General features: G+C 54.1%; 1 protein-coding gene across 1 annotated transcript; it reads right to left on the bottom strand.

The window, feature by feature from the left end:
- Nucleotides 1-3025: 3025 nt before the first annotated feature.
- Nucleotides 3026-21442, bottom strand: ROPN1L (rhophilin associated tail protein 1 like). Its single transcript, XM_058715673.1, has 5 exons — nucleotides 20667-21442; nucleotides 16375-16498; nucleotides 14775-14936; nucleotides 7315-7490; nucleotides 3026-3207 (listed from the first exon to the last, which is right to left on the bottom strand). The coding sequence occupies exons 1-5, from the start codon at nucleotides 20795-20797 to the stop codon at nucleotides 3144-3146; spliced, it is 657 nt and encodes a 218-aa protein (XP_058571656.1). The 5' UTR covers nucleotides 20798-21442; the 3' UTR covers nucleotides 3026-3143.

Genomic DNA, 21442 nt, shown 5'->3' with positions numbered 1-21442 from the left:
GCTTCTGGGGCTGAAGGCAAGCCGAGAGTGGCCCAGAGGATGACCCCCATACCGTGTTGCGGCAGGGACAGGAACAGAGCCCCAAGATCTCAGGGTGGGGTCAGATCTAACTGGCTACTCTCGTAGTCCTTGCTGGGACGGCCAGAGGGCCAGCATTGAGGGGACCAGATGGGGCCGGACAACCACATCCGACTCTGCTGACCCTGAGTCCGCTCTAAAGAATATTCAGAAAACCTGCTTGCGTCTGGCTGTTCCAATGTGCATTTATCCCCGGAAACAGAACATGGGTTCTGGTTGTCCCCCTGAGATGAAATGTATGGTCACGTGCTATCACCTCGACAAAGGCTGAGTTCGTGTTTCTGTGCCCAGTTCTCTTCGTCGGAACCGTAGGGCCCTCGTGGGGCAGTGTGTCAGACCAAAACAATTTGAGGGGCTGCACATCTTTTGAGATGAGGGACAAACACCAGAGCCTGTTCACCAGCGGGGGCTAGTTTACTCACACCCGCGTGGCAGGCATCATGAGGATGTGATTCCATACACGCCTGCACACACACACACACACACACACACACACACACACACACCCCACTCTCCCCACTGTCAACGTCCAGCCAGAGGGGGACGGCTGAGACAGCTGATGAGCCCCACGACATACCCTGGAGCTCACTCCTGGTGCTCCGTGGTCTATGGGTTTGGGCAGATGCCCAATGATAGGTCTCTGTCGTTATGGTATCGTACAGAAGATTTCCACGGCCCGAAAAATCCTGTGTGCTGCACCCACTCACCCCCCTCCCTGGCAGCCGCTCATCTTGTTACCGTCTCCATAGTTTGCCTTTTCCAGAATGTCATACAGTTGGAATCATATAGTAAGGAGCCTTTCAGACTGGCTTCCCTCACCTAATAACATGCATTCAAACTTCCTCCAGGTCTTCTCCTGGCTTGACAGCTCATTTCTTGTATTTGTTTGTTTGTTTGTTAAAAGTGCAAGTCGGGGAAGGGACAGAGAGGGACAGAGAATCTCAAGCAGGCTCCACACTGTCAGAGCAGGGTCCGCCCTGTGGGCCTCGATCCCACGAAGCATGAGATCGTGACCTGAGCCGAAGTCGGATGCGTAACTGACTGAGCCACCCAGGCGCCCCTACAGCTCATTTGTTTTAGAGCTGACACCCCGGTGTCTGGATGGACCAGAGTTTATTTACCACTCACCTGCTTCATTCCCTTAACACCTTATGCTTTTCTGATAGACTGAGGAAGGTTCCCACTTACGTTTTTTAGTTCAGACGTCCATGGTAGCAAGTTTATGATAATATTCACCCATTTGCAGTCTCATAAAACTCGGTCCAAATTTACCGTCTTGACCCAAGCCAGTGTGACTGGTCAGCAACTGGATGAAGTTCTTTTGGGGAATGTCGGTGGCCTCCAGTGACGACAGGAGGCAGGGGCTGTATGTCCCTCCCCTAGGACCCCTCGATGAGACAGCTCACCACAAATTCTACCAAACGGACGGCAGGCCCCAAAGCCATCAGGCCCCCACACTGGGTCCTTGGTTCCCTGGACGGGCACCTTGCATGCTAAGCTCTGGGGCTCAGTGACATCGATGGCTCACCTTCCCGCTCGCCAGGGTCCTATCTGTAGGAGGGCCAGCACCAAACAGGGTTCCTGGCTCTCTGGTAGAGATGACACAGGAGGGGCCTCTTCCCTGAAGCCAACGATTCCTCCTAACTTTGGGTTTTCGCAAGTCTTGGAACACCGATAACTTTTATCACTATGGTGGCCGATCTGCAGAAAGCCAACACGCCACGCTGCTTCTGAGTTATCAGAAAAATTATCTAAGGTATATTACTTGCCATCTCATTTTGAAGGCTTTATATAAAGCAAGGATAAAGGATTTGGGGTGCTGAGTTCTTTAATTAAAAAAATTTTGGCAGTGCCTGGGGGGCTCAGTCGGTTAAGCGTCCGACTTCGGCTCAGGTCATGATCTCGCTGTCCGTGAGTTCGAGCCCCGCGTCGGGCTCCGTGCTGACAGCTCAGAGCCTGGAGCCTGTCTCAGATTCTGTGTCTCCCTCTCTCTGACCCTCCCCCGTTCATGCTTTGTCTCTGTCTCAAAAATAAATAAATGTTAAAAAAAAAAATTTTTTTTTTAACATTTACTCATTTTTGAGAGACAGAGCGTGAGCAGGGGAGGGGCAGAGAGAGAGGGAGACACAGAATCCGAAGCAGGCTCCAGGCTCCGAGCTGTCAGCACGGAGCCCGACGCGGGACTCGAACTCACGAGCTGTGAGATCATGACCGGAGCTGAAGTCGGATGCTTAACCGACTGAACCACACCCAGGCACCCTTCTTTTTAATTAAAAAAAAAGTTTTATTTGTTTTTGAGAGAGAGATAGACACACACACACACACACACACACACACACACGCACACACACACACCACGGGGGGAGGGGCAGAGAGGGAGGGGGCGGCGGATCTGAAGCAGGCTCCACACTGACAGCAGAGAGCCCTAGGCGGGGCTTGAACTCACCAACTTCGAGATGACGACCGGAGCCCTGAAGCTGGATGCTTAACCGACTGGGCCACCCAAGTGTCCCTGGGAGGCTTATTTCTGTTCCGTGGTCTAAATGGTCCACTTTGTTTCCCCGGCGGCCGTGACCCTCTTCCAGCCAGCAGGCCTTCTCCAGGGCCACGTCTCCCAGAACACATCCCGCTTCAGCAGAGGACGCTCTTCTTGGGGCGTCTTACGTGTGCTCCCCCCGGGGGAGCGAACACCTCACTGGCCGCGAGTCTCCAAGGAGGAAACAGAGTGGCCAGTTTTTACACTGCCCCTCCCCCTCCCACCCACAGAGATCGTTTCACTCAAAAAGATTGTTTCCCTGCTGTGAATCCTTCACACGTAAGGTTCTTCAGGAAGCATGTGAAGAGCCATCATTTAGAAGACCACCCCCCCCCCCCCCACCCAGGCCCCGCCGTGTTTCACTGGCCGCACTGAACTTCCACCCGGAGAAAAATTCATGCTACACATGTATGTGGTTAATGACAAGCTGTATTTGGTGCCAACGTTTTACAATGGCACCACTTGACATTAAGAAGTGTTCTCTTCTGTGTTAATGGCTCTGTCTTCTGCACTTTCTCTTCGAGGTTTCCTAAACTTTCCTTGTCAGAATGAAGAAATCGGAAAGTCCTATCGTGCCGTTCTTTCTAGAGTCTCTAAATTGGAAACAGATAAAGACACTTATTAGTAATTTCTCACAGCACGTACTCACACAGTACGATTTTTATGAAGCGCAAAACAATTGAAAAGTTTTACCTAGAAAAATGGATTCTTTCTGGTCTCTAATCAGTCATTCTTACCTCTGAAAAGAAAGCATTCTATTTTCTTGTATAAAAATGGGCATTTATTTCTAGGTGAAACGATCCATACTTTATATGTTTTTCTTCACTGACCCCTCAAATTTTAGTCACTACTGAAACAAAAGTATCCTTCTATTTAAAAAGTTGGCCGGGGGCGTCTGGGAGGCTCAGTGGGTTAAATGTCTGACTTGGGCTCAGGTCACGACCTCAACGGTTCGTGGGTCCGAGCCCCGCACTGGGCTCTGTGCTGACAGCTCGGAGCCTGCTTGGGATTCTCCGTCTCCGTCTCTTCTCTGCCCCTCTTCAGCTTGCGTGCTCTCTCTCCCTCAAATAAACATTAATATATATATAACGTCGGTCCAGTAAAACTGAAAGGGTGTCTTGCGTCTATGAAACTTTGGCATTGACAACAGCATGTCCCTCGATTCTAGTTAAAAACTAGAGATTCTAGTTAAAACTAGTTAAACTAGTTAAACTAGAGATTCTAGTTAAAAACTAGAGATACTTTTATTTCTTAAGAGATGGTGAACATTAGCAAACTACTATTGTCAGCATCAGTGGATGTAAAAATACTGAACTTCTGCATGGTCGGCGGGGAAGGTGAGAACGGTCTCAGAGGGCTCGTGTTTTTACAGGCGAAAGGGACACCGGTTGGTGGCTCTAAACCGTATTTTACCACGAAAGGCAACCATCTCCTACGTTCCCAAGGGGATCCCGCTTGCCAAACAGTCTCTGCCATGGCTCCTTGGAGACCAAGAACAGAATCTTGCAGAAGGATGCCTGTCCGCCTGCCCTCTTGCTATCCGGGCTGTGAGGATTTCCAGCCACGGCGGACCCGACGGTCCTCAAGCCGCCGGGCAGAGTGTGCTTGCCGTGTTAGCTGTGCGGACAGCAAACCAAGGCCCAAGCGGAGTGTATTCCCCGCGTGAAGGAAGAGCCAGCCACCGAGTGATGGAAGGAAAGCACTGAGTGCGACGTTACGCGGACCTTCCTTGGGGACCACTGATTCTTCACCTCAGGTAGTAGCTAACGGCTTCAGAACAAATCTCGCCGTGAATGCAGGGCGCCAGATTCTTCTGGACACAGGAAGGGGCCACTCCAACCTTCCAGGGGCTTCGCACACCTCCGGGGCGAGGTCCCTGCAGAGCCATCTCAGGGTCAGCCCCCGGGGCACCCCCTCAGCCGGGGGCCCCTGGTAGGCCCGTGCGGCCCAGCCCGTCTCTCCCACGCACACCTGTGGCGCATCAGTGCAAGGTCATGTCCAGCGCCTTTGACTTTGGCAAAGTCAAAGTGTCTCAAACACTGAGGGAATCATGGAGGGAATCAACGAATTACCGAGTTAGAAAGAAATCACTCCCGCTGCAAAAAGAGGCCTACTTAGCAAGTGTGCACAGGCGGGCGGGGAGGAGGCGGGGGTCCGGTGCTCGGCCCCAGGCCCACGGGCCCGCAGTCCCGGAAGCCTGTCGCCAACCCCTGCCATCCACTCAGCCTCCCCAGTCTGGGGCAGTGCTACAGCCTCGCCCTATTTGTCAGCTCTGGTCTGGACCTCTGCAGAAGTTTCCAGAGTCGTCATGCCTCTCGAGGGTCTTCTAGCCAGAACCCACCCCCGGTTCCCTCAGTAGGCTCTTCACCGGACACGATCCGGGCTCCCTAGAGGCTCTGAATCTCTCCTCCTCCACCACCTGTGGGGGCAGGCAGGCCAAGGGTCCCCTGGGCACCGCTGGGTGGGCAGACGGCACCACATCCCGTGGCCACCCTCCACAAACATCGCATCAGATGACCTCACAGAGGGACAGAGAGGGGCCTGTAGGAGAGGCGTCTCTGAGCAGGGACGCGGGGCAGCCAGGCAAAGGGGGTGGGATGTTCAGGAAGAACAAGCGTGCTTGGGGTGGGGGAGCTTGGCCTGCTTGAAACACTCGGGGACCCGTGTGGCTGAAGCACGATGAGCAGGGGTCATCAAGTGAGAACCAGAGGAGCGAGCCTGCGGGTGGGCAGTGGTCAGAGCCTGCGGGACCCAGATGCCATGAAGGCGCAGAGGTTTTCCCTCTTAAAGGCCAGCTGATGGGGCGCCTGGGGGGCTCAGTCGGTTAGACATCGGACTTCGGCTCAGGTCATGATCTCACGGTCCGTGGGTTTGAGCCCCGTGTCGGGCTCTGTGCTGACGGCCCGGAACCTGGAGCCTGCTTCGGATTCTGTGTCTCCTTCTCTCTCTGCACCCCACCCCCCCCCCCCCCCACACTGCACTCTGTATCTTTCTCTCTCTCTCTCCCAAAAACAAACATTAAAAAAAAATTAAAGGCCAGCTAACTGCAGACGGCTAGAGACAGGGGCAGTGGGAGGTGGGGACATAGGAGTGGAGGGAAGAACAGAAAGATGTGAGATGGGTCAAGGGGGGGCAGGGGAGGACAGGGGCACCCATGTCTCTGCTCTGACCTCCCTCGTGGGGAGGAGGGTGGCTCGGTTTACGGACAGAGGGAAACCTGGGGGGGGACTCATGGGAAAGAAGGTGGATTTCTGTTGGGACATGTTCAGCCTGGCTCGTGCACAGACATCCCAGCGGGAAGGTCAAGTGGGTGGTTTGATACCTGAGTCCAGAGCTGGGAAGCAAGACTGGCTTCACAACAGGACTGGGGGGCTGAGATTCCCAGAGGTGGGTGGGGGGAGGGAAGGGACAGCAGGAGCGAGTCTCTGAAAGCCTGGTTCAACTCTGGGATGCTGCTGTCCCTGGCAGGGCATAAGCTGCCTCCGGGCCACGGGACAGGCTGGGTCTGGAGCTAGAGAATGGGTCTGGGGCGAGGTGACAGGACAGGGTCTATGCAGCGCCCACCGTGAGGACCTGAGATCAGGCGCGTGCTCTAAGACTGACACAGGAAGAGCGTGACTGTGACCAGACGAGGTGGGACCAGGAGTCAAGAAGGGGACAGGCCCAGGGCGGGCAGTCCCCTCCTATCACGCGCCACCGGGAGGCAGCCAGGGGTGGTGCTGGAGGTCTCAGGAAAGAAGGGAGGCGCTGGGCAGGGTACATTTTCCTCCCAGGACGCAGCCCTGGAGGTGGGGAGCCAGCTGCAGGGGGAGGGGCGGTGGGGAGAGGGGAAGGTGAGAGATATCCCCGTGGACATCGGAGAGGGGAGGGGCGAGTCCCCAAGAACTGTGGCGTCAGGAGTGTCAGCAGGAAGGGGGTCACCTGGCGTGCTGTCCCCCAGGAGGAGCGCGTGCGGAGTCAGCAGGCGGCACGTGGGGGGACAGGCAGGCTGGATGGCGGAGGACATGGGTCCTGGGGGAGGGGGGACACGACACGGTCCAGGAGGCCGAGCCGAGGAGAGACGGCCACTGCGGCAGCTGGGGAGTCTGGGCGCTGGCCCTGGCGTCCCTGGGCAGGAGGGGGACCAGAGTCTGGCAGCGAGGACAAGGCCTGGTGACCAGCGCGTGCCCTGCCCCCGAGTGTCCGCCTCTCCTCCCTTGTTCTCAGGGCCCTCAGCCCTGCCTGCGGGCCGGCCATGTCTGTCACTCTGTCAGTCTGGTGTCCGGCCCCTCCCAGCAAAGACAGAAGGGGACACATTCAAGGAACACGGCGGGAAGTCGCCCCCCCCCAACCTGCAGGGTCATTGCGGAGACACTTCCATCTTCCGCTTTGACACACTGTGACGTGAAACCATTTGACGCCCGAAAGAATCAGGATAAATTCTGGATAAACTCGTCTTAAAGACAGGATAAACCCTCCCTCTCAAGTGTGAAGAGAATCAGCGTCCCCCCCACCCCCCCGGGTCACACCCGGAGAAAAGCCGCCTCCTGCCGTGCGGCTTTCTCTGGTGCGGCCGAGGGACACCTGGGAGCCGGTGTGCGTGGCCCTTCCCTCCCAGCACGGGCAGGATCCGCAGGAACCAAGTCGTCTGAGGAAAAGAGGGAGAAAGGACCCTCTCCGGGCATCAGTACACTCGAATTCCGGGGAGCGCTTGTACTCACACAGTGTCCTTTAAAGTGGCGAGATAGGACTCTGTGTCCCCCTCAGGGACATCTGAGTCCATCTTGGACAAGTAACGGTAGACGTAGGAGAAAGTCTCAAACGGGATGTGCGCGGGCCCGCCCTCGGGGTCCGTGGTCAGGATCTCACACAGATGCTTCATCGAAGTGTTCAGTGACTAGAGACACGACAGACAGGGGGAAACAATTACCACTTGGCACCGCTGAAACGGAAGCCTAAGACACCTGCAGAGAAAACGCCTGAGCGTATTTGACAGGAAGTCTCCAAAGGGTATGTTCTCCTCGATCTAAATGAAGAACTGGGTAAGGTTACAATTGCCATAAACAAAGAAAAGGGAAGGTCTGATCATGATGCAATTGGCCTGAAAAGAATGTTAATCCACAGATTTTATTTTATATTAAAATGGGGGGTGCACCTGGGTGGCTCAGTCGCTTAAGCATCTGACTCTCGGTTTCAGCTCAGGTCATGATCTCACAGTTGGTGAGTTCGAGCCCCGTGTCAAGCTCTGGCACTGACAGCGCAGAGCCTGCTCGAGATTCTCAATCTCTCTCTCTCTCTCTCTCTCTCTCTCTGCCCCTCCTTGACTCACACTTTCTCTAAGTAAATAAATAAACTTAAAAAAACAAATAAAATGGGAATGACTCTCCAGGACGTGAGGGAGTATCAGCCCCCTTAAGACAGGCCCCAAGCCAGCGCAGAACTCACCAGCCCCTTCGGCGTCACCACATGCCTAGGGGACGGAGCTAACGCTCACCAAGTAGACGTGTCACCTGCCCGTCGGGCTCCATGCAGGCCCCAGGCAGGGCCGGCCTTGCTCTGGGCCTTGTCTCAGCTCCGGGAAGCACCAGCCCCTTCGCCCCTGTGCACCGTGCCTCCCTCTGCCTGGGTCGGTCACCCCCACCCCCTCCCCGGCTGCCGGTACTTTGGCTTTGAGCCCGAAAGCCAGGCCTGGGAGAAGCCGTGAGTCTCCCACCAAGGCACAAGCTCTGAGCGGGCTGACTCCCTCCAAACCAGGAGGGCTCAAGGACACGCACTCACGGTAGGGGAGCCACTGCCTACGTCAAGCACAGCGGGAAGGCCCACGCAGACAGCGCTGGTTTAGTGCTAGACTGTATCGGATCCCTGGTGACCCCACGAGAGCCTCGTGGAGATGCAGGGACCAGGCCTGTGTGCAGGGGACCAGCTCTTGCGGACTGTAAACTTTCCAGGAGTTTATTGAGAGGGTTGACCTCCCATTGGCAGCTTGAGACCAGCCATGGTGGGAGCATTTACACCTCATGCCAGTCAGGGCCCTTCTCCCCTGCAGAGAGCAGACTGTTTAGGGGGCTGCACTTGGGAGGAAAGAGTGAGAAAAACACAGATGGGACGGTCACACATGGACCTGCCTGACCGGGACTGAGGCTGCGTAGGGGGACAAACCTGACACCCTGAGGGACACACAAATGTCTGGAGTCACCTTTACTCTCTCTAAGTTTCTGTGGGTCAGGAGTCGGCACTGCTTAGCTGGCCCGTTCACGGCTCCAGTCAAGGTGTTGGCCAGGGTTGGGGCCTCATCTGGAGGCTCGACTGGAGACAGACCTGCCCCCGCCCTGACCCAAGTTGCCGGCGGACTCGCTGCCTCGCGGCCGGCTCTCCGCGGACCCTCACAAGGCAGTGCACCTCCACCAGGCTCCAGGAGCTCGACCGGCTTCTCATAGTCATGCCAGAGAAGACGCCTCATGCTTGCAGCAGGGAGAGGGGGAGAGGGCTAAAAGGGAGTCAGTGGGGCCCAGCGGCTGAGCGGCTGGCCTGAGGTGAAGCCAGCAGGGCAGGAGCAGTGAACACACCCCAGCAACGTGAAGAGCCACCAGGCTGGGGGGGGGGGCGGGGGGTAGGTGAGCTGCCACCTTTGGGGACTCCAGGCGCTGGGCTGGGGGCTGGAGGAGAGAGGAGAGGAGGCCTGACCAGCCCAGAGCTCCCCATCGCCATAGCCGGGGCTCCAGGTGTCTGGAAAGCCACTTCCCACACCACCCGGGACCGAGGGCCGCTTGAAACCTTTCAAAGACACGTGGTTTTGTTAGATTTTGCTTTTATAGCGGGAGAGAGTCGCCGGTGGGTGTGGCAATGCTGAGTCTCAGGAGGGATGATGGGGACGGAAGCAGCCTTCGCGGAGCAAGCAGATGAGGTCTGAGAAACTGTGGCTCCAATGCTTCCGAGGAGGAGGTATTTAAGGAAAAAGTACTTCAAAACATCCCAGCATCCCTGCCTTCTGCAAAGGCCCGACGATGCTACCGGTGTTAACATTTCTGGCAATGAGATGCGCAGCCATTTTTATATCCACGGGGGTTCGTAAGGCAACTTGCCTGGCTTTGTACCTGAGCCAGATTTCTCCGCTCCCAAGGGTTGCTCTCCAGCCAGAAGACCCTCGTAGGCAGGCGCCCCTGCCCCGACTCACTCTCCTGACACCAGCTCTTCTGGAAGGTGTGGCTGCACTTGCTTCTAGCCCAGCACTTAAGTCTGAGCCGTCGCAGTCCAGTCGCATGCGATTCAGGCAGGGACAGGAGACAAAAACAGGCCTGGAGACACCTGCTGTTTCCTGAGCAGCTTCAGGGCACCAGCTCTGTGGAAGCTTCTGTTTCAGAATTTTAGCTGCTCTTGTGGTGACAACAGAGGCACCTCACACCTCCCCAAATCCCCTTTTAGCTAGCGGGAAGTGACAATCTGTGTAACATCGTGACTGATCCCTTTAAAAAGAAGAAGGGGGGGGGTCTCCTCTGAGGTGCGGCCTGATGGCAGCCGGGAGGGAGAGCTCAGTACCTCAAGCAGTGGTGTCACCCCCACATTTCACTCTGAAAAAGTCTGAGGACCTTTTCACTTCCTTCCTCATCCTCAGGGGTTTTCTCATCTAAAACGCAGTTCAGTTCGGGGACCTGCGCCAGGTGAGGGTGGCGGACGGGTACTCTCGAGATGGCGGGGCTCGGTCCTCGGGAGAAGCCCGTTCGTGAGGGCCGATGCTGCCCACGTCGCCGTCCGGGGAGGAGGGAGGGCCCCCACGTGTGAGCACAGGGACAAGGCCAGTGGAGGCATGTGGGTGGGGTGCACCCCGCCTCTTTCTCCCCCCCTGGGGGAGACCCTCAGCAGTGGGGTGCCCGGTGCTAGGGGCCGGAGACCCCAGGGGCCCAAGAGCAGCCCTCCTGGTGGAGACAGTTACCAAACTTGTCTGTGACGTGAGGCTCCCACCCACGGCGGGGGGGCTGTCTCTTTTCCACGGTCAGACGGTAAAAGGACTTCTCGTGGGCACCTCAGAATGGGCTCAGAGGCCTCGCTGGGAAACCCGAATAGGGGAGCGAGCCAGGACGCTGCCTCCATCACTGGGCCACCGGGGTGGTGACCCACGGGTGGTGCTTGGAGGTTGTCCTAAGAATTCCAGCTGGGCCCTGCTAGGAGGCTGGCAGTGAGAGCTTTTCAGAGTAAAACTCCTTTTAGGAAATCAAGTGATATTAATGACAGTCCTTGGGAGCGGTTATTCTCTGAGACAGGAACCTGCAGGCTCTCACACGGTGCCCCAACCCGAGGGCGGCACACTCCGGGACCACAGAGTCCCCAGGGAGCCCGGTGGCCGTGCATCGGCAGCGTGGAGCCCGTGGTCTGCGTTCAGATCCCGCTCTGCCACTTGCAATCCGAGTCCCTGAGCCTCCCTCCACGACTAGTCATGGTGCGAGGCCCGGGAGGGGCCCTTCCGCAGAGGGCTGCTGGAGGATTAAGGAGAATAGAGACAAGGCCCCGAACGTTCCAGCCCACGGCGAGAACCCTGGACGTGACGCCCATTCGTAAGCGGCGCGTTTTGGATGGAAAATCGCGTTACACACACGCATCCTGGCCACCGGACGCAGAGCGAAGTTCATGCTTCTCAGAGGCTCTCGAGTGTCGGGCCGGTGGTTTGCCATTCCGGGCTTCCTCCCTCAGTGTGGGGCGGAGGGTGGCGGGGACTTCATTCACAACTGTTTTTTGTACTAAAAGAGGTCCTCAAGCTTAAAAAACAAAGCGAAGAATTTTGATCCCCTGCTTCGATGCTTCGGATCACTGCCGGTGCTGCAGAAATGGAAACTCAAAGATCACGACATGAAATGTCATCCTGCCGGGCAAGCATCACACGGCATCGGAGCAGGGGGCGGGGGGGGGGGGGGGGGGGCGCGGGAGTCACCAGCACGCCCGCCCCGCCTCCCACCTGCCCCGGGGCAGCCACACGCCCCCGAACCCCGTTTGTGGCTCGCGACGCGGTAAGCCAGGTGGCGGCGAGGCACGTCTGCCTGTTCTGTCCACTCAGGACGGGGCCCAGCTCGAAGCAGGGCTCAGCACACGTTTGTGAAGCAAGGAAGGCAGGCAGGCGCGATTCACAGGACTCTGAAGTTTAAGTAGAGCTTCTGGTCTTCGCAGAGACCTTGCATTTGATCCCTCTGCCCGGCGATTTCGAAGAGGAATTTGAGAACACGGACAGCACGGAGGACGCGTCTGCCACCGGCCACGCAGAGACCGTGGATGGAGGCGGCGGGGTCGAGCCCGTCGTGCTGACACAGCCACCAGATTCCAGTTTACCGGAAAGCCTCTGTGGAAGGGTGAACGGGCAGTGATCCGTCGTAAAATACTCGTCCTTTCCTTCCACGTCACCGCTCCGTCTCCTCCCTCTGAAGGGTTTTTAAAAAGCATAAACATAAACGCTAAGATGCCCCACGACACCACAACCGTCCCCTCCGAGGCACAGCTTCGGGTTGCTGATGCGCCGCCACGCTACCCCACCAACGCGTGGGCATCCAGTGGCCTCTCTCCTTCGGGGCCTGGCTGCCCCGGGCCACCTGCACTCCCCCACCCCCCTCTCCCTTCCCCACCTACATGGCCAGTGGACCAGAGGGGACGGGGACCAGCAGGAGGGGACCTTCCCTGACCGCCTGGCTCCAGAGTCCACGGCTCACACAAGCACTACTGCCGAGATGGCCTGGCTCGGTGACGGGACCGGACCCCACACTGACCAGCCGGGATGACAGACTTATTCAAGGAGGAAAGGAGGGGCGCGCACGCTGGTGTCCTGGCCCCTTCCCCGGTGTTGCGTTCAGAAGGTGACCAGATGTCTCCACCTAGCGTCCCACCCGACGCGTGGACAAGAGACCCTGTCGCTTGCTCTGGCCTGGCTCCAAATCTAGCACTTAACCGTCAGGCTTAAAGTGAAAGTGACAAAGGTGGATCCCCCACAGTATGAAACATTCTACCTTCTGGGAAAATCTGAATTTCACAACTACACCATAAACATCCGTCCAAATATTAGACACTCATTTTACATTATGAAAATCTTGCTTTCACAGGAGTTCCAGATGAACCAAGCAAGGTAACGTTAGCTTCAGTAACGAAATCTGACTTTGTCCTTCCCACCGGTCACATTGGGGCCCGTCTTTGCCGCAGGAGGGTCCCCGGGGCTGCCGTCCTCTCCACGGCTGGTGGAAACACTGCCTCTGGGCCCCATGCAGCTCAGTGTGCAGCGTCCAGCCAGCACCTGGCTCTCCTGGGGTTTCCCACTTTCTCACTGGGGCCCTGAGTAGAACCAGTGAACTGTGGTCCATCACAGAGTGGCTATCACACGGCAGAGGCCATGCACGACCTACAGCGGTCTGTAATGATACAGACGGACAGATAAGGAAATCTAACTGGGAGTGAAAAGAAGTTCCAGAAGGTTACTAATAACAGAATCCTCTTTTCATAAAGTTGAAACCAACGAAAATAAAATAATGTTCTTTCTTTCTATTTTTTTTTAATGGTCATTTATTTTAGAGAGAGAGAGGCACACACAGAATATGAGCCGGGGGGAGGCGGGGGGTGGGGGTGCAGAGAGGGAGACACAGAATCCGGAGCAGGCTCCAGGCTCTGAGCTGTCAGCACAGAGCCCAGTGCGGGGCTCGAACTCATGAACTACGAGATCATGACCTGAGCCGAAGTTGGACGCTTAAAACCGACTGAGCCAGCCAGGCGCCCCGAGATAACGTATTTCTTGGGGTATGTACGTGGCCCCCAGGAAGCGTGAGATTTGGGATAGCGGTTGCTTCGGGCCGGGGAGGCAGGGGGATCGAATGGAGGAAGAGAGCAGAGGCCCTCAGCAGCGGCGCATTGTTGGTATTAGCGATCATGTGGGGATCATGGGCGCTTCTGACGTTAAATGACTGTCTAAAATTAAAACCGGAGATGAGTGTGTCATGAAGTGTGGACTGTGAATTACCAGTTATGCTCTCTGCGGTGCAAAGACTATAAAAAGGGAGGGCAGAAAACAGGTGGCCATCTCGGCAGTGAAGGGGCCACTTCTCCTCCTAAAAACCCCTTCTTCACAAGCGGACAGTGGTAGCTCTTCCTGCCCCGGACCCCGGTGTCTCACAGACTCGAATACTGGAGCTGGAGAGAGAACGTCCAGATCCCCAAAACAGTCCGGTCCCTCCTCTCCCCGCCCCCCTCGGTTCAGAAACGCCCTTACCTTCGGAACTAGAGAGTCGCCTGTGTCTTGATTCCCAACGGTCGTACTTCAACATAAGCCAAGTTCACTATATCTGTCACCTACTAATCACAGATTTTAACTCAAATATAAACTAACTTTACGCCTCTTCCCACAGAGGAGGAAAATAACATCTGCTTACGAAACGGTGTGTAGTTTCATAAAAAGTCACTGATGCATTCTCTTCTAAAACCCAAATGCCTTTTAATGATATTTTATCTACTTTTTTTATCTACTTTTAATGATATTTTATCTACTGTTAACAATTTTAAAATTGAAGCATTCGTAAGTCTTTAACTTTCCCAAATTAAAATAACTGTAAGCCCAGGGGCGCCTGGGTGGCTCCGTTGGGTGAGCATCTGACTCTTGGTGTTGGCTCAGCATCATGACCTCATGGTTCATGAGATGGAGCCCCACGTCGGGCTCTGCGCTGACAGCGTGGAGCGAGCCTGCTTGGGATTCTCTCTCCCTCTCCCTCTCTCTCTCTGCCCCTTCCCTACTCATGCTTTCTTTCTCTCTCTCAAAATAAATAAACATTAAAAAAAAAAAGTTTAAAATAACTGTAAGCCCAAGAATAAGACAGTCAGGGGTGCCTGGGTGGCTCAGTTGGTTAAGCATCTGACTTCGGCTCAGGTTATGATCTTGAGGTTTGTGAGTTTGAGCCCCGTGTTGGGCTCTGTGCTGACGGCATGGAGCCTGCTTGGGATTCTCTCCCCTTTTCTGTCCCTCTTTCACTCGCTCTCTCAGTCTCTCTCAATCAATCAATCAACATTGAAAAAAATATGATAGTCTCTGGAAAAAAAAATTGCTTCTCTTAGACAAAGTGAGTAAAGTAATGAGAGTGTTTCCTCCAGTTACTGAAACACCTCCATTATTTTCAAGCCAGGCCTATGATTACCCAGGATGATTAATACACTACTTGTAGGTACGTACCCCACCAAGCATGCTACATCCGAGCGCTAAAAATTTTATCCACTCGATTTTGTTTTCGCAAGGATCCAGCTGCAGCAGAGTTCTGAAGTTTTCTACTGGCAGGCACAGATTTTTCCATTTCTGCTCAAGATGTGCTAATTCCACATACTGCTTGTGGCTACACTGTATAGAAAACACAGTGTGACAAAATCAGTACGTTTTTACGTCCGCAAGTATTAAGGTTTAAAAACCCGTGAAACATAATGCCGATGAATCTTTAAACTCATCCCAGGCGCACAACTGCATGCTGGGAAGAGATGAGCTCTGAATTCACAACACAGAGAGCCCGGGGAGAGCTGGGGGGAAGGTGTGTGGGGGGATGCTCACCCGGCAGGAGGGCGCAGCCAGCCGACGACAGACATCGGCACAGTTAACTTCTCAAAAGGAAAAAGGACGGTGAGGCCAATACGGCCTCCCGTTGTGACTTAGGAAAACGGGCACACGCACACGGGGTAGGTGATTTTCTGTGGTCTGTGTGAAATGCTTTGCAAGAAAAAATAAACTTCAACTCTTAAAAACTGAGAACAGACTGAGGGTTGATGAGGGGGTGGAAGGGAGGGGAGGGTGGGTGAGGGGCACCGAGGAGGGCACCTGTTGGGAGGAGCGCTGGGTGTTGTACGGAAACCAATGTGACGATAGATTTCATATTACAAAAAAAATAAACTTCAACAAACAAAATGAAAACATTTCAAATCCCACCCGCTCCATGTGTTAACAGTTAAATAAGAGAAATTTGAAAACTGAAAACAAATTCATTCCTTCCACTTTTTGAAACAATCTGTGAGAACTGGTAACTACCGCGATGTGCTAATGGTCTTGAACGTGAAATGCTTTGAGCAATTTTAGCGTGTCTTTTCCCAAGCTACCCCTTTCGATGGTTATTCGTTTTTCCCTCCAGATTTCCAGAAGTCAGCGTATCCGGCACAGAAGCACGGTAAGTCAAAAAGTGTAATGGGGACAAATCACTTTAAAGATCAAGGTGATACCACCGATGTCATTTTTAGCAACACAACGCAATCATTCGGATTGCCAAGCTTGGCCGGATAACACACAATCTGGCAGCTCGTTTCTCTGAAAGCAAGATGATGGGTCGGGAGAGTATCGGCCCGGGACTCTTGCACCAAGACTGTGCGGGGAAGGGCCTCGCCCACGCCCGGGCTCTCTGGACCAAGGACACCACGCCAAAGGCGCTCTGCTGTTCAGATTAATGAGGCGGCAAATTATTTCTTTAGCACATACAAAATTTTTATAAACATATTTCAAGAAGAGCCTTGCAGCCCCCATGTTTGGAGTTGAATGTTCAGACTTGTAGTCCAGGAGCATCTAGCGTTTTAATTTGGTATTTAAAAGAAATTATATTTCACTTTCCTACGATCTAATCACGAATAGCTATGTCGGGTTCTTTCAACTAGAGAAAGAGCACTGAATACAACGGATCCCTCCTTTGACTAAATCTTGCGGGTTTGCACAGGGAACGGAGGCCTCGCAAATGTGTTGGGATGCGTTAACGCAGCCACACTTTATCTCGTGGAGCCGACAGATTAACAGAGACCCCTCATACCTGCTTGTGCAAAACTTTCAGGAGTCCTTGAGTCAGGCCTGTGTCCGTTTTCTGAGTGGCCACGGGCATTTCAATTCTGTCCTTGACAGGAAGCGGATCTCCTCTTGACAAAGCTGAAAAATACCTAACAGCAACAGATGTCCCTGAAGGCTCGTCGATACACAGAAAGCACCGTAATGAATGCGGTCTCTTAAATGACCCCCAATGCCTGGGACCCCTCCAGGGGTCTTGGCTCCTCTACTCGGCTCTCCAACTTAACCCTCTCTGCGTGCCTCAGTTTCTCTGTCTGCAAAACCGATAATGGCAATCCCTGTTGTAGGGCCCCTAGGAGCACTGAGCTCAAGCCGCAGCGGGCTGAACGTGCCGCTCAGCCATCAGGCCAAGGGGCGGCGGGGGGGGGGCTCCCGAAACACATGTTCTTATCAAGCAAACACTATGAGGGGTCCTGGAATGCTGCCAAAGGAGGTTGGAGATTTGGGACGACAGTGACCCAAGGGCAATGCCACAGTGCAGTCCTTCCACTTTGACAGCTGGCATCTGGCCCTCCCTTTGGTTGGCCTGGCTGCCTTCCAAGGGGCCTGACTTCGACCATCTCGGTTCAGCCCGACACGGTCCCGGATCAGGGAGGTCACCTGTCTGCCCCACTCCTCTAAGTCAGAGGCCACCCTCCCCCACCCTTCACGCTTTCCTGCCTGGTACCTTGTTTTAGTAATTTTTTAGGAAACTGCTTTATTAAATTTAACAACTTAGTAATAATAGCAATTAATTTAGTAATTAACAGTAACAATTTAGTAGTGGTTTTAGCATTGTTTCCCCTTTCCCTGTTCCTTTCTGGGTGGGAATATGGGTGCTTACATGGGTGCCAATATTGCCTCTAGCGGGACAAGTGAGGGCATGGAACCAGTTTAGGGCAACGAGTCAGGATGAGACACACACTCGGCTTCTGTCTGGTGGGGACGGGGAGGGGGCACCAGGTGAGCCAGGGGTGGCCAGCCGCTGAAGGCAAGTCACCGGCCACTCTCATGGCTAACACAACAAAAAGAAACAATATACACAGCGAAATGAATGGCAAATCCTCCGCCAGGCCAACAGGTCATAATCGAAAAGGTCTGAATAATGAGGGGTGCCTGGGCAGTTCAATCGGTTAAGCGTCCGACTCTTGACTTCAGCTCAGGTCACGACCTTGCGTTTTGTGAGTTCGAGCCCCGCACCGGGCTCTCTTATTGGCAGTTTGGAGCCTCCTTGGGATTCTCTCTCTCTGCCCCTCCCCAGCTCTCTCTCTCTCTCAAAAGTAAACTTAAAAACTAATAAAAGATATGAGTCATTAGAAACATCTCTGATTATGTAACAAAGACAGCTGTAGCTAGGTATTTGATAGGCTAACAGAAATTTTGTACCTCGTCCCCTTTTCCTCTCTCCATCCGTATTTTGTTGACCTAACACAAGGGCAGCAGTGAGAGAGACAAAGGTGGACAGGAAGAAGTAAGGTGACAGGGGGAGGCATGGGTGTTTAGCTTTGTCATATTGTTCCTCATTAGGGTTTTCGCCTATTTGGGGGACTTTATCCCTCATCACCGATCAAGCCACTCACCCACCTCCACACAGCCTCTAAAACAGGGTTCCTCAACGGTTCTCCCTTCTCCTCCCCAGGAAGGCCCTGGCAGTTTCTGGAGACATTTCTGGTCGTCACAGGAGGGGGTGGATGGTGCGACTGGCCTCTAGTGGGTACAGGCCAGGATGTTGCAAAGGGCCCTGCTGGGCCCAGACACCCCCCCCCAGCCCCACCCTCCCCCCAGCCCCCAAGCAATTGTCCTGTCCCAAGTGTCAACGGTGCCCAGGCTGAGAAAGCCTGTGTTAGGGGCGAGCCCCGATGTGCTAATTCCCTGGAGGCCCGTGCAGCAGAAAGCAGCCTATAGCATTGAACCAATTCTTGCCCCAGTCATACCGCACGACGCACAGGCGACGTAACAAGGTACGGCCAACTAGCTGTTGCGTCAGAGCAGAGAACACAGGCGGGGGAGCCAGGCCGAGCAGCCTCTGCCACCTGAGAGCCTCATTCGTAACCTGAACGCCTCCTGGAGGCTTCTGCAGTTACCTTCACAGGCATCCTGATTTTCTGCTTTTTTCTCCTGTCACCATCCCTTTGTCCGGATGCCATTCCTCTTCCTGGAATACCCTTGCCTTGTCTTTTAAAGTTTTTGTTTGTTTGTTTATGTATTTTGAGAGAAAGAGGCACAGCATGTGCAAGCAGGGGAGGGGCAGAGAGAGAGGGGGAGAGAGAGAGAGAGAGAGAGAGAGAGAGAGAGAGAGAGAGAGAGAATATATCTCAAGCAGGCTCTGCACGGTCAGCACCAGAGCCCAATGAGGGGCTCGTGAGATCAAGACCCAAGCCGAAATCAAGAGTTGGTTGCTTGGAGCGCCTGGGTGGCTCAGTCAGTTGAGCGTCCGACTTCAGTTCAGGTCACGATCTCGCGGTTCGTGAGTTCCAGCCCCACACCGGGCTCTGTGCTGACAGCTTGGAGCTTGGAGCCTGCTTCGGATTCTGTGTCTCCCTCTCCCTCTGCCCCTCCCTTGATTCTCTGTCTCTCTCTCTCTCTCTCAAAAAGAAACATTAAAAGACTTTTTTAAGAGTTGGATGCTTAACCAACTGAGCCACCCAGGCTACCCTTGCCTTGCCGTAACCTCAAAGACCAATTCGTCCTCTTCTGAGCAACATCTCTCCCTAACAGATTGTCTGGTGACAGCTGGGACCTGGCTGAGACCATTTCACACACACTACTTAGTGAATAATGCTTCCTTTTACTCCTCAACTCCAAAATTGTTCTCGAGAGAAAACAGTTGCATGGCACATCCAGAAAGTTCTCAATTGAGCCTTTTAAATTAAAGTGAAGCTTAAATTAAAATAATTTAATGTTCCAAGAAACCAGTGACTCAATCTTGGAATGTTCTGTCCAGTACAAATAAACTCTTACACGTCCTACTTTCATTGATGCTTTAATGACGGTTAAAACCAGGGCCTTTGTTTTTTTTTTTTTGGGGGGGGGGGAAGAACCCAGAGAGAATCTATCAGAAGCAACCGACAGAAATGTTTGTCACAAGGCAAAGCACTGGATTGATAAGCAGCCTTGTGTGGTACGTTCTGTAAGAGCCTCAAAGATATCCAGGTCCGAATCCTGGAACCTGCAGATCTCATTTTGTGTGGTAACAGGGACTTTTGTAGATGTGTGTGAGGATTCTGAGATGGGAAAACTGTACTGAACTATCTTGAGGGGTCCTAAATGCAATCACAAGTGTCCTTGGGAGAGGGAGGCAGAGGGAGAGACTTGGAGATGCCACACTTCTGGCTTTAAAGACGAAGGGGCCATGAGCCATAGAACACAAGGAAGGCAGTTCCAGAAGCTGGAAAAGGCAAGGCAAGGGACTGGATTCTCCCTAGAGCCTCCGGACAGAAGCCGTGACAGCTTGACTGCAGCCAGGCGAAACTGATTTCGGACTTGCAGCCTCCACAACTGTAAGAGAATACATGCCTGTTGTTTTCACCCATCAGCTTTTGTGGTTATTCGCTAGAGCGGGCCACAGGGAACTAGGTCACCTTGGTTTTACAGGTGAGAGAAACTGGATATGCTGGTTACTAAATAAAACGTTTACATTCATACTGGTTCTTGGGATCATAAAACTGAGTTTCTAAGTCTGTTTCCTGAAAAGGACACAGAACTTTCCTTTCAAAACCAAATGGGTTTATTTTAATGGTTTTAAGGTCTGTTTGCAACTTTAAAATTAGGGAAATAGTATGTTTGCTGCAAGAAATATTTGCCTTCTGTGAACTAAGCTGGGCGAAGTCTAACCTTTACAGCAGCCTTGGGAAAATCACCCCAACATGACCTTGGTCGTTTGGGTTCTAATAAACTGACCCAGGTACCTAAGCCTGGGAGGATTCTCTAGCACGAGGAACCTAGCCCTAAGATTCCTTCTTGTAAAAAAAAAAAAAAAAAAAAAAAAAAAAAAAAAATCACTTTACAAATAAAATACAGGGTCTGCAGTGGCTTGGTCTTATAACACAATGCAGAAACTTTTTTACCCGACGCAAGTGCTTTGTAAGTTTTACTCTGAGTAAGTACCACTCTCCCACGATGGAGTTGTCATTACTTTGCAGGACAGTGAGCATTCTGCAGTAATTTCTGGGAAGGTCACCCAACCACGATGCTTCCTAGACGCTCAGATGTAGACACCAGCTGGGAAAGGTGTCCTGAGCGTCGGACCACGCGAAGCGGCCGGCTCTCCCAGGCGCTTACCCCGCGGACCACTGCAGCACGTCGGCGGGCTGGGTGCGGATCGCAGCCTTGGTGAACTGCTTCAGGATGTCCGGCAGTTCCGGGGGAATGTGGATCTGCTGCGCGCAGAACATGGTGTCGGGAAGCGGCATCGCTCTCCGCAGACCGGGACCAGGCTGCGAAGAATCAAGGTGCGCTGCGTGTGGGGGCGTGAGCCTCGGGGCGCAGGCGCAGCTCAAGGGTCTGGCCGCCCAGCCTCCCCGGATCTGGAGCCTGGAGGGGACCTGGGGTCTGTGGCGGGGCCGGGCTCCCGGACTTGGGGGCGGGCCAGGAGGCCGGCTTCTCGAGGTCCGGGGTGGCCGGCCGGGTCTTTCAGCCGCTCCTCCTCGGGCTCCTCGGAAAGTGAAGGCCAACTGCCCCTTCTAGTCACAGCCCGGAAGCGCCAGCGGCACCAATTGTGTCGCAGAGGTATCCAGGCAACCGGGACGCATGAGGGCCCCGCCCCCTGGCTCCGCGCAGGCGCGCACGCTTCGGGCCGAGACCGCACGGTCGCCCGCGCCCGGCCGGCAGGTAATGCGCTTGCGCAGTCTGGCTCCGGCCCCCTTTCGCCACTAATTGGTTGTTTATACGGAGCCGAACGTTTCGCTTAGAAAAGGACCTTTTTGGTCGATTTCCCACTGCCAGTTGTGAAGGGCGAATTCACAAAGGACTCCCCTTCCCCTTGCTCTGGCGTCGTAAACTTAAGGACGAGGTGACTCAGTCCTCGTAGGTAGGAAGCCGTTGTAATCATGGGGGCT

Source organism: Neofelis nebulosa, chromosome 1 (assembly GCF_028018385.1).
Source record: "Neofelis nebulosa isolate mNeoNeb1 chromosome 1, mNeoNeb1.pri, whole genome shotgun sequence".
Lineage (NCBI taxonomy): Eukaryota > Metazoa > Chordata > Mammalia > Carnivora > Felidae > Neofelis > Neofelis nebulosa.
The sequence above is the reverse complement of the archived record's forward strand: the minus strand, read 5'-3'. Positions and strand labels throughout refer to the sequence as shown.

Excerpts from the sequence above, each read along its gene's own strand:
- ROPN1L (XM_058715673.1), bottom strand. The coding sequence starts at position 20,797 with ATGCCGCTTCCCGACACCATGTTCTGCGCGCAGCAGATCCACATTCCC. Across the intron at positions 16,499-20,666 it reads GTGCTGCAGTGGTCCGCGGG|GTATTTTTCAGCTTTGTCAA; the intron begins GTAAGCGCCTGG and ends TGTTGCTGTTAG. Across the intron at positions 7,491-14,774 it reads GATGTAGCATGCTTGGTGGG|TCACTGAACACTTCGATGAA; the intron begins GTACGTACCTAC and ends TCGTGTCTCTAG.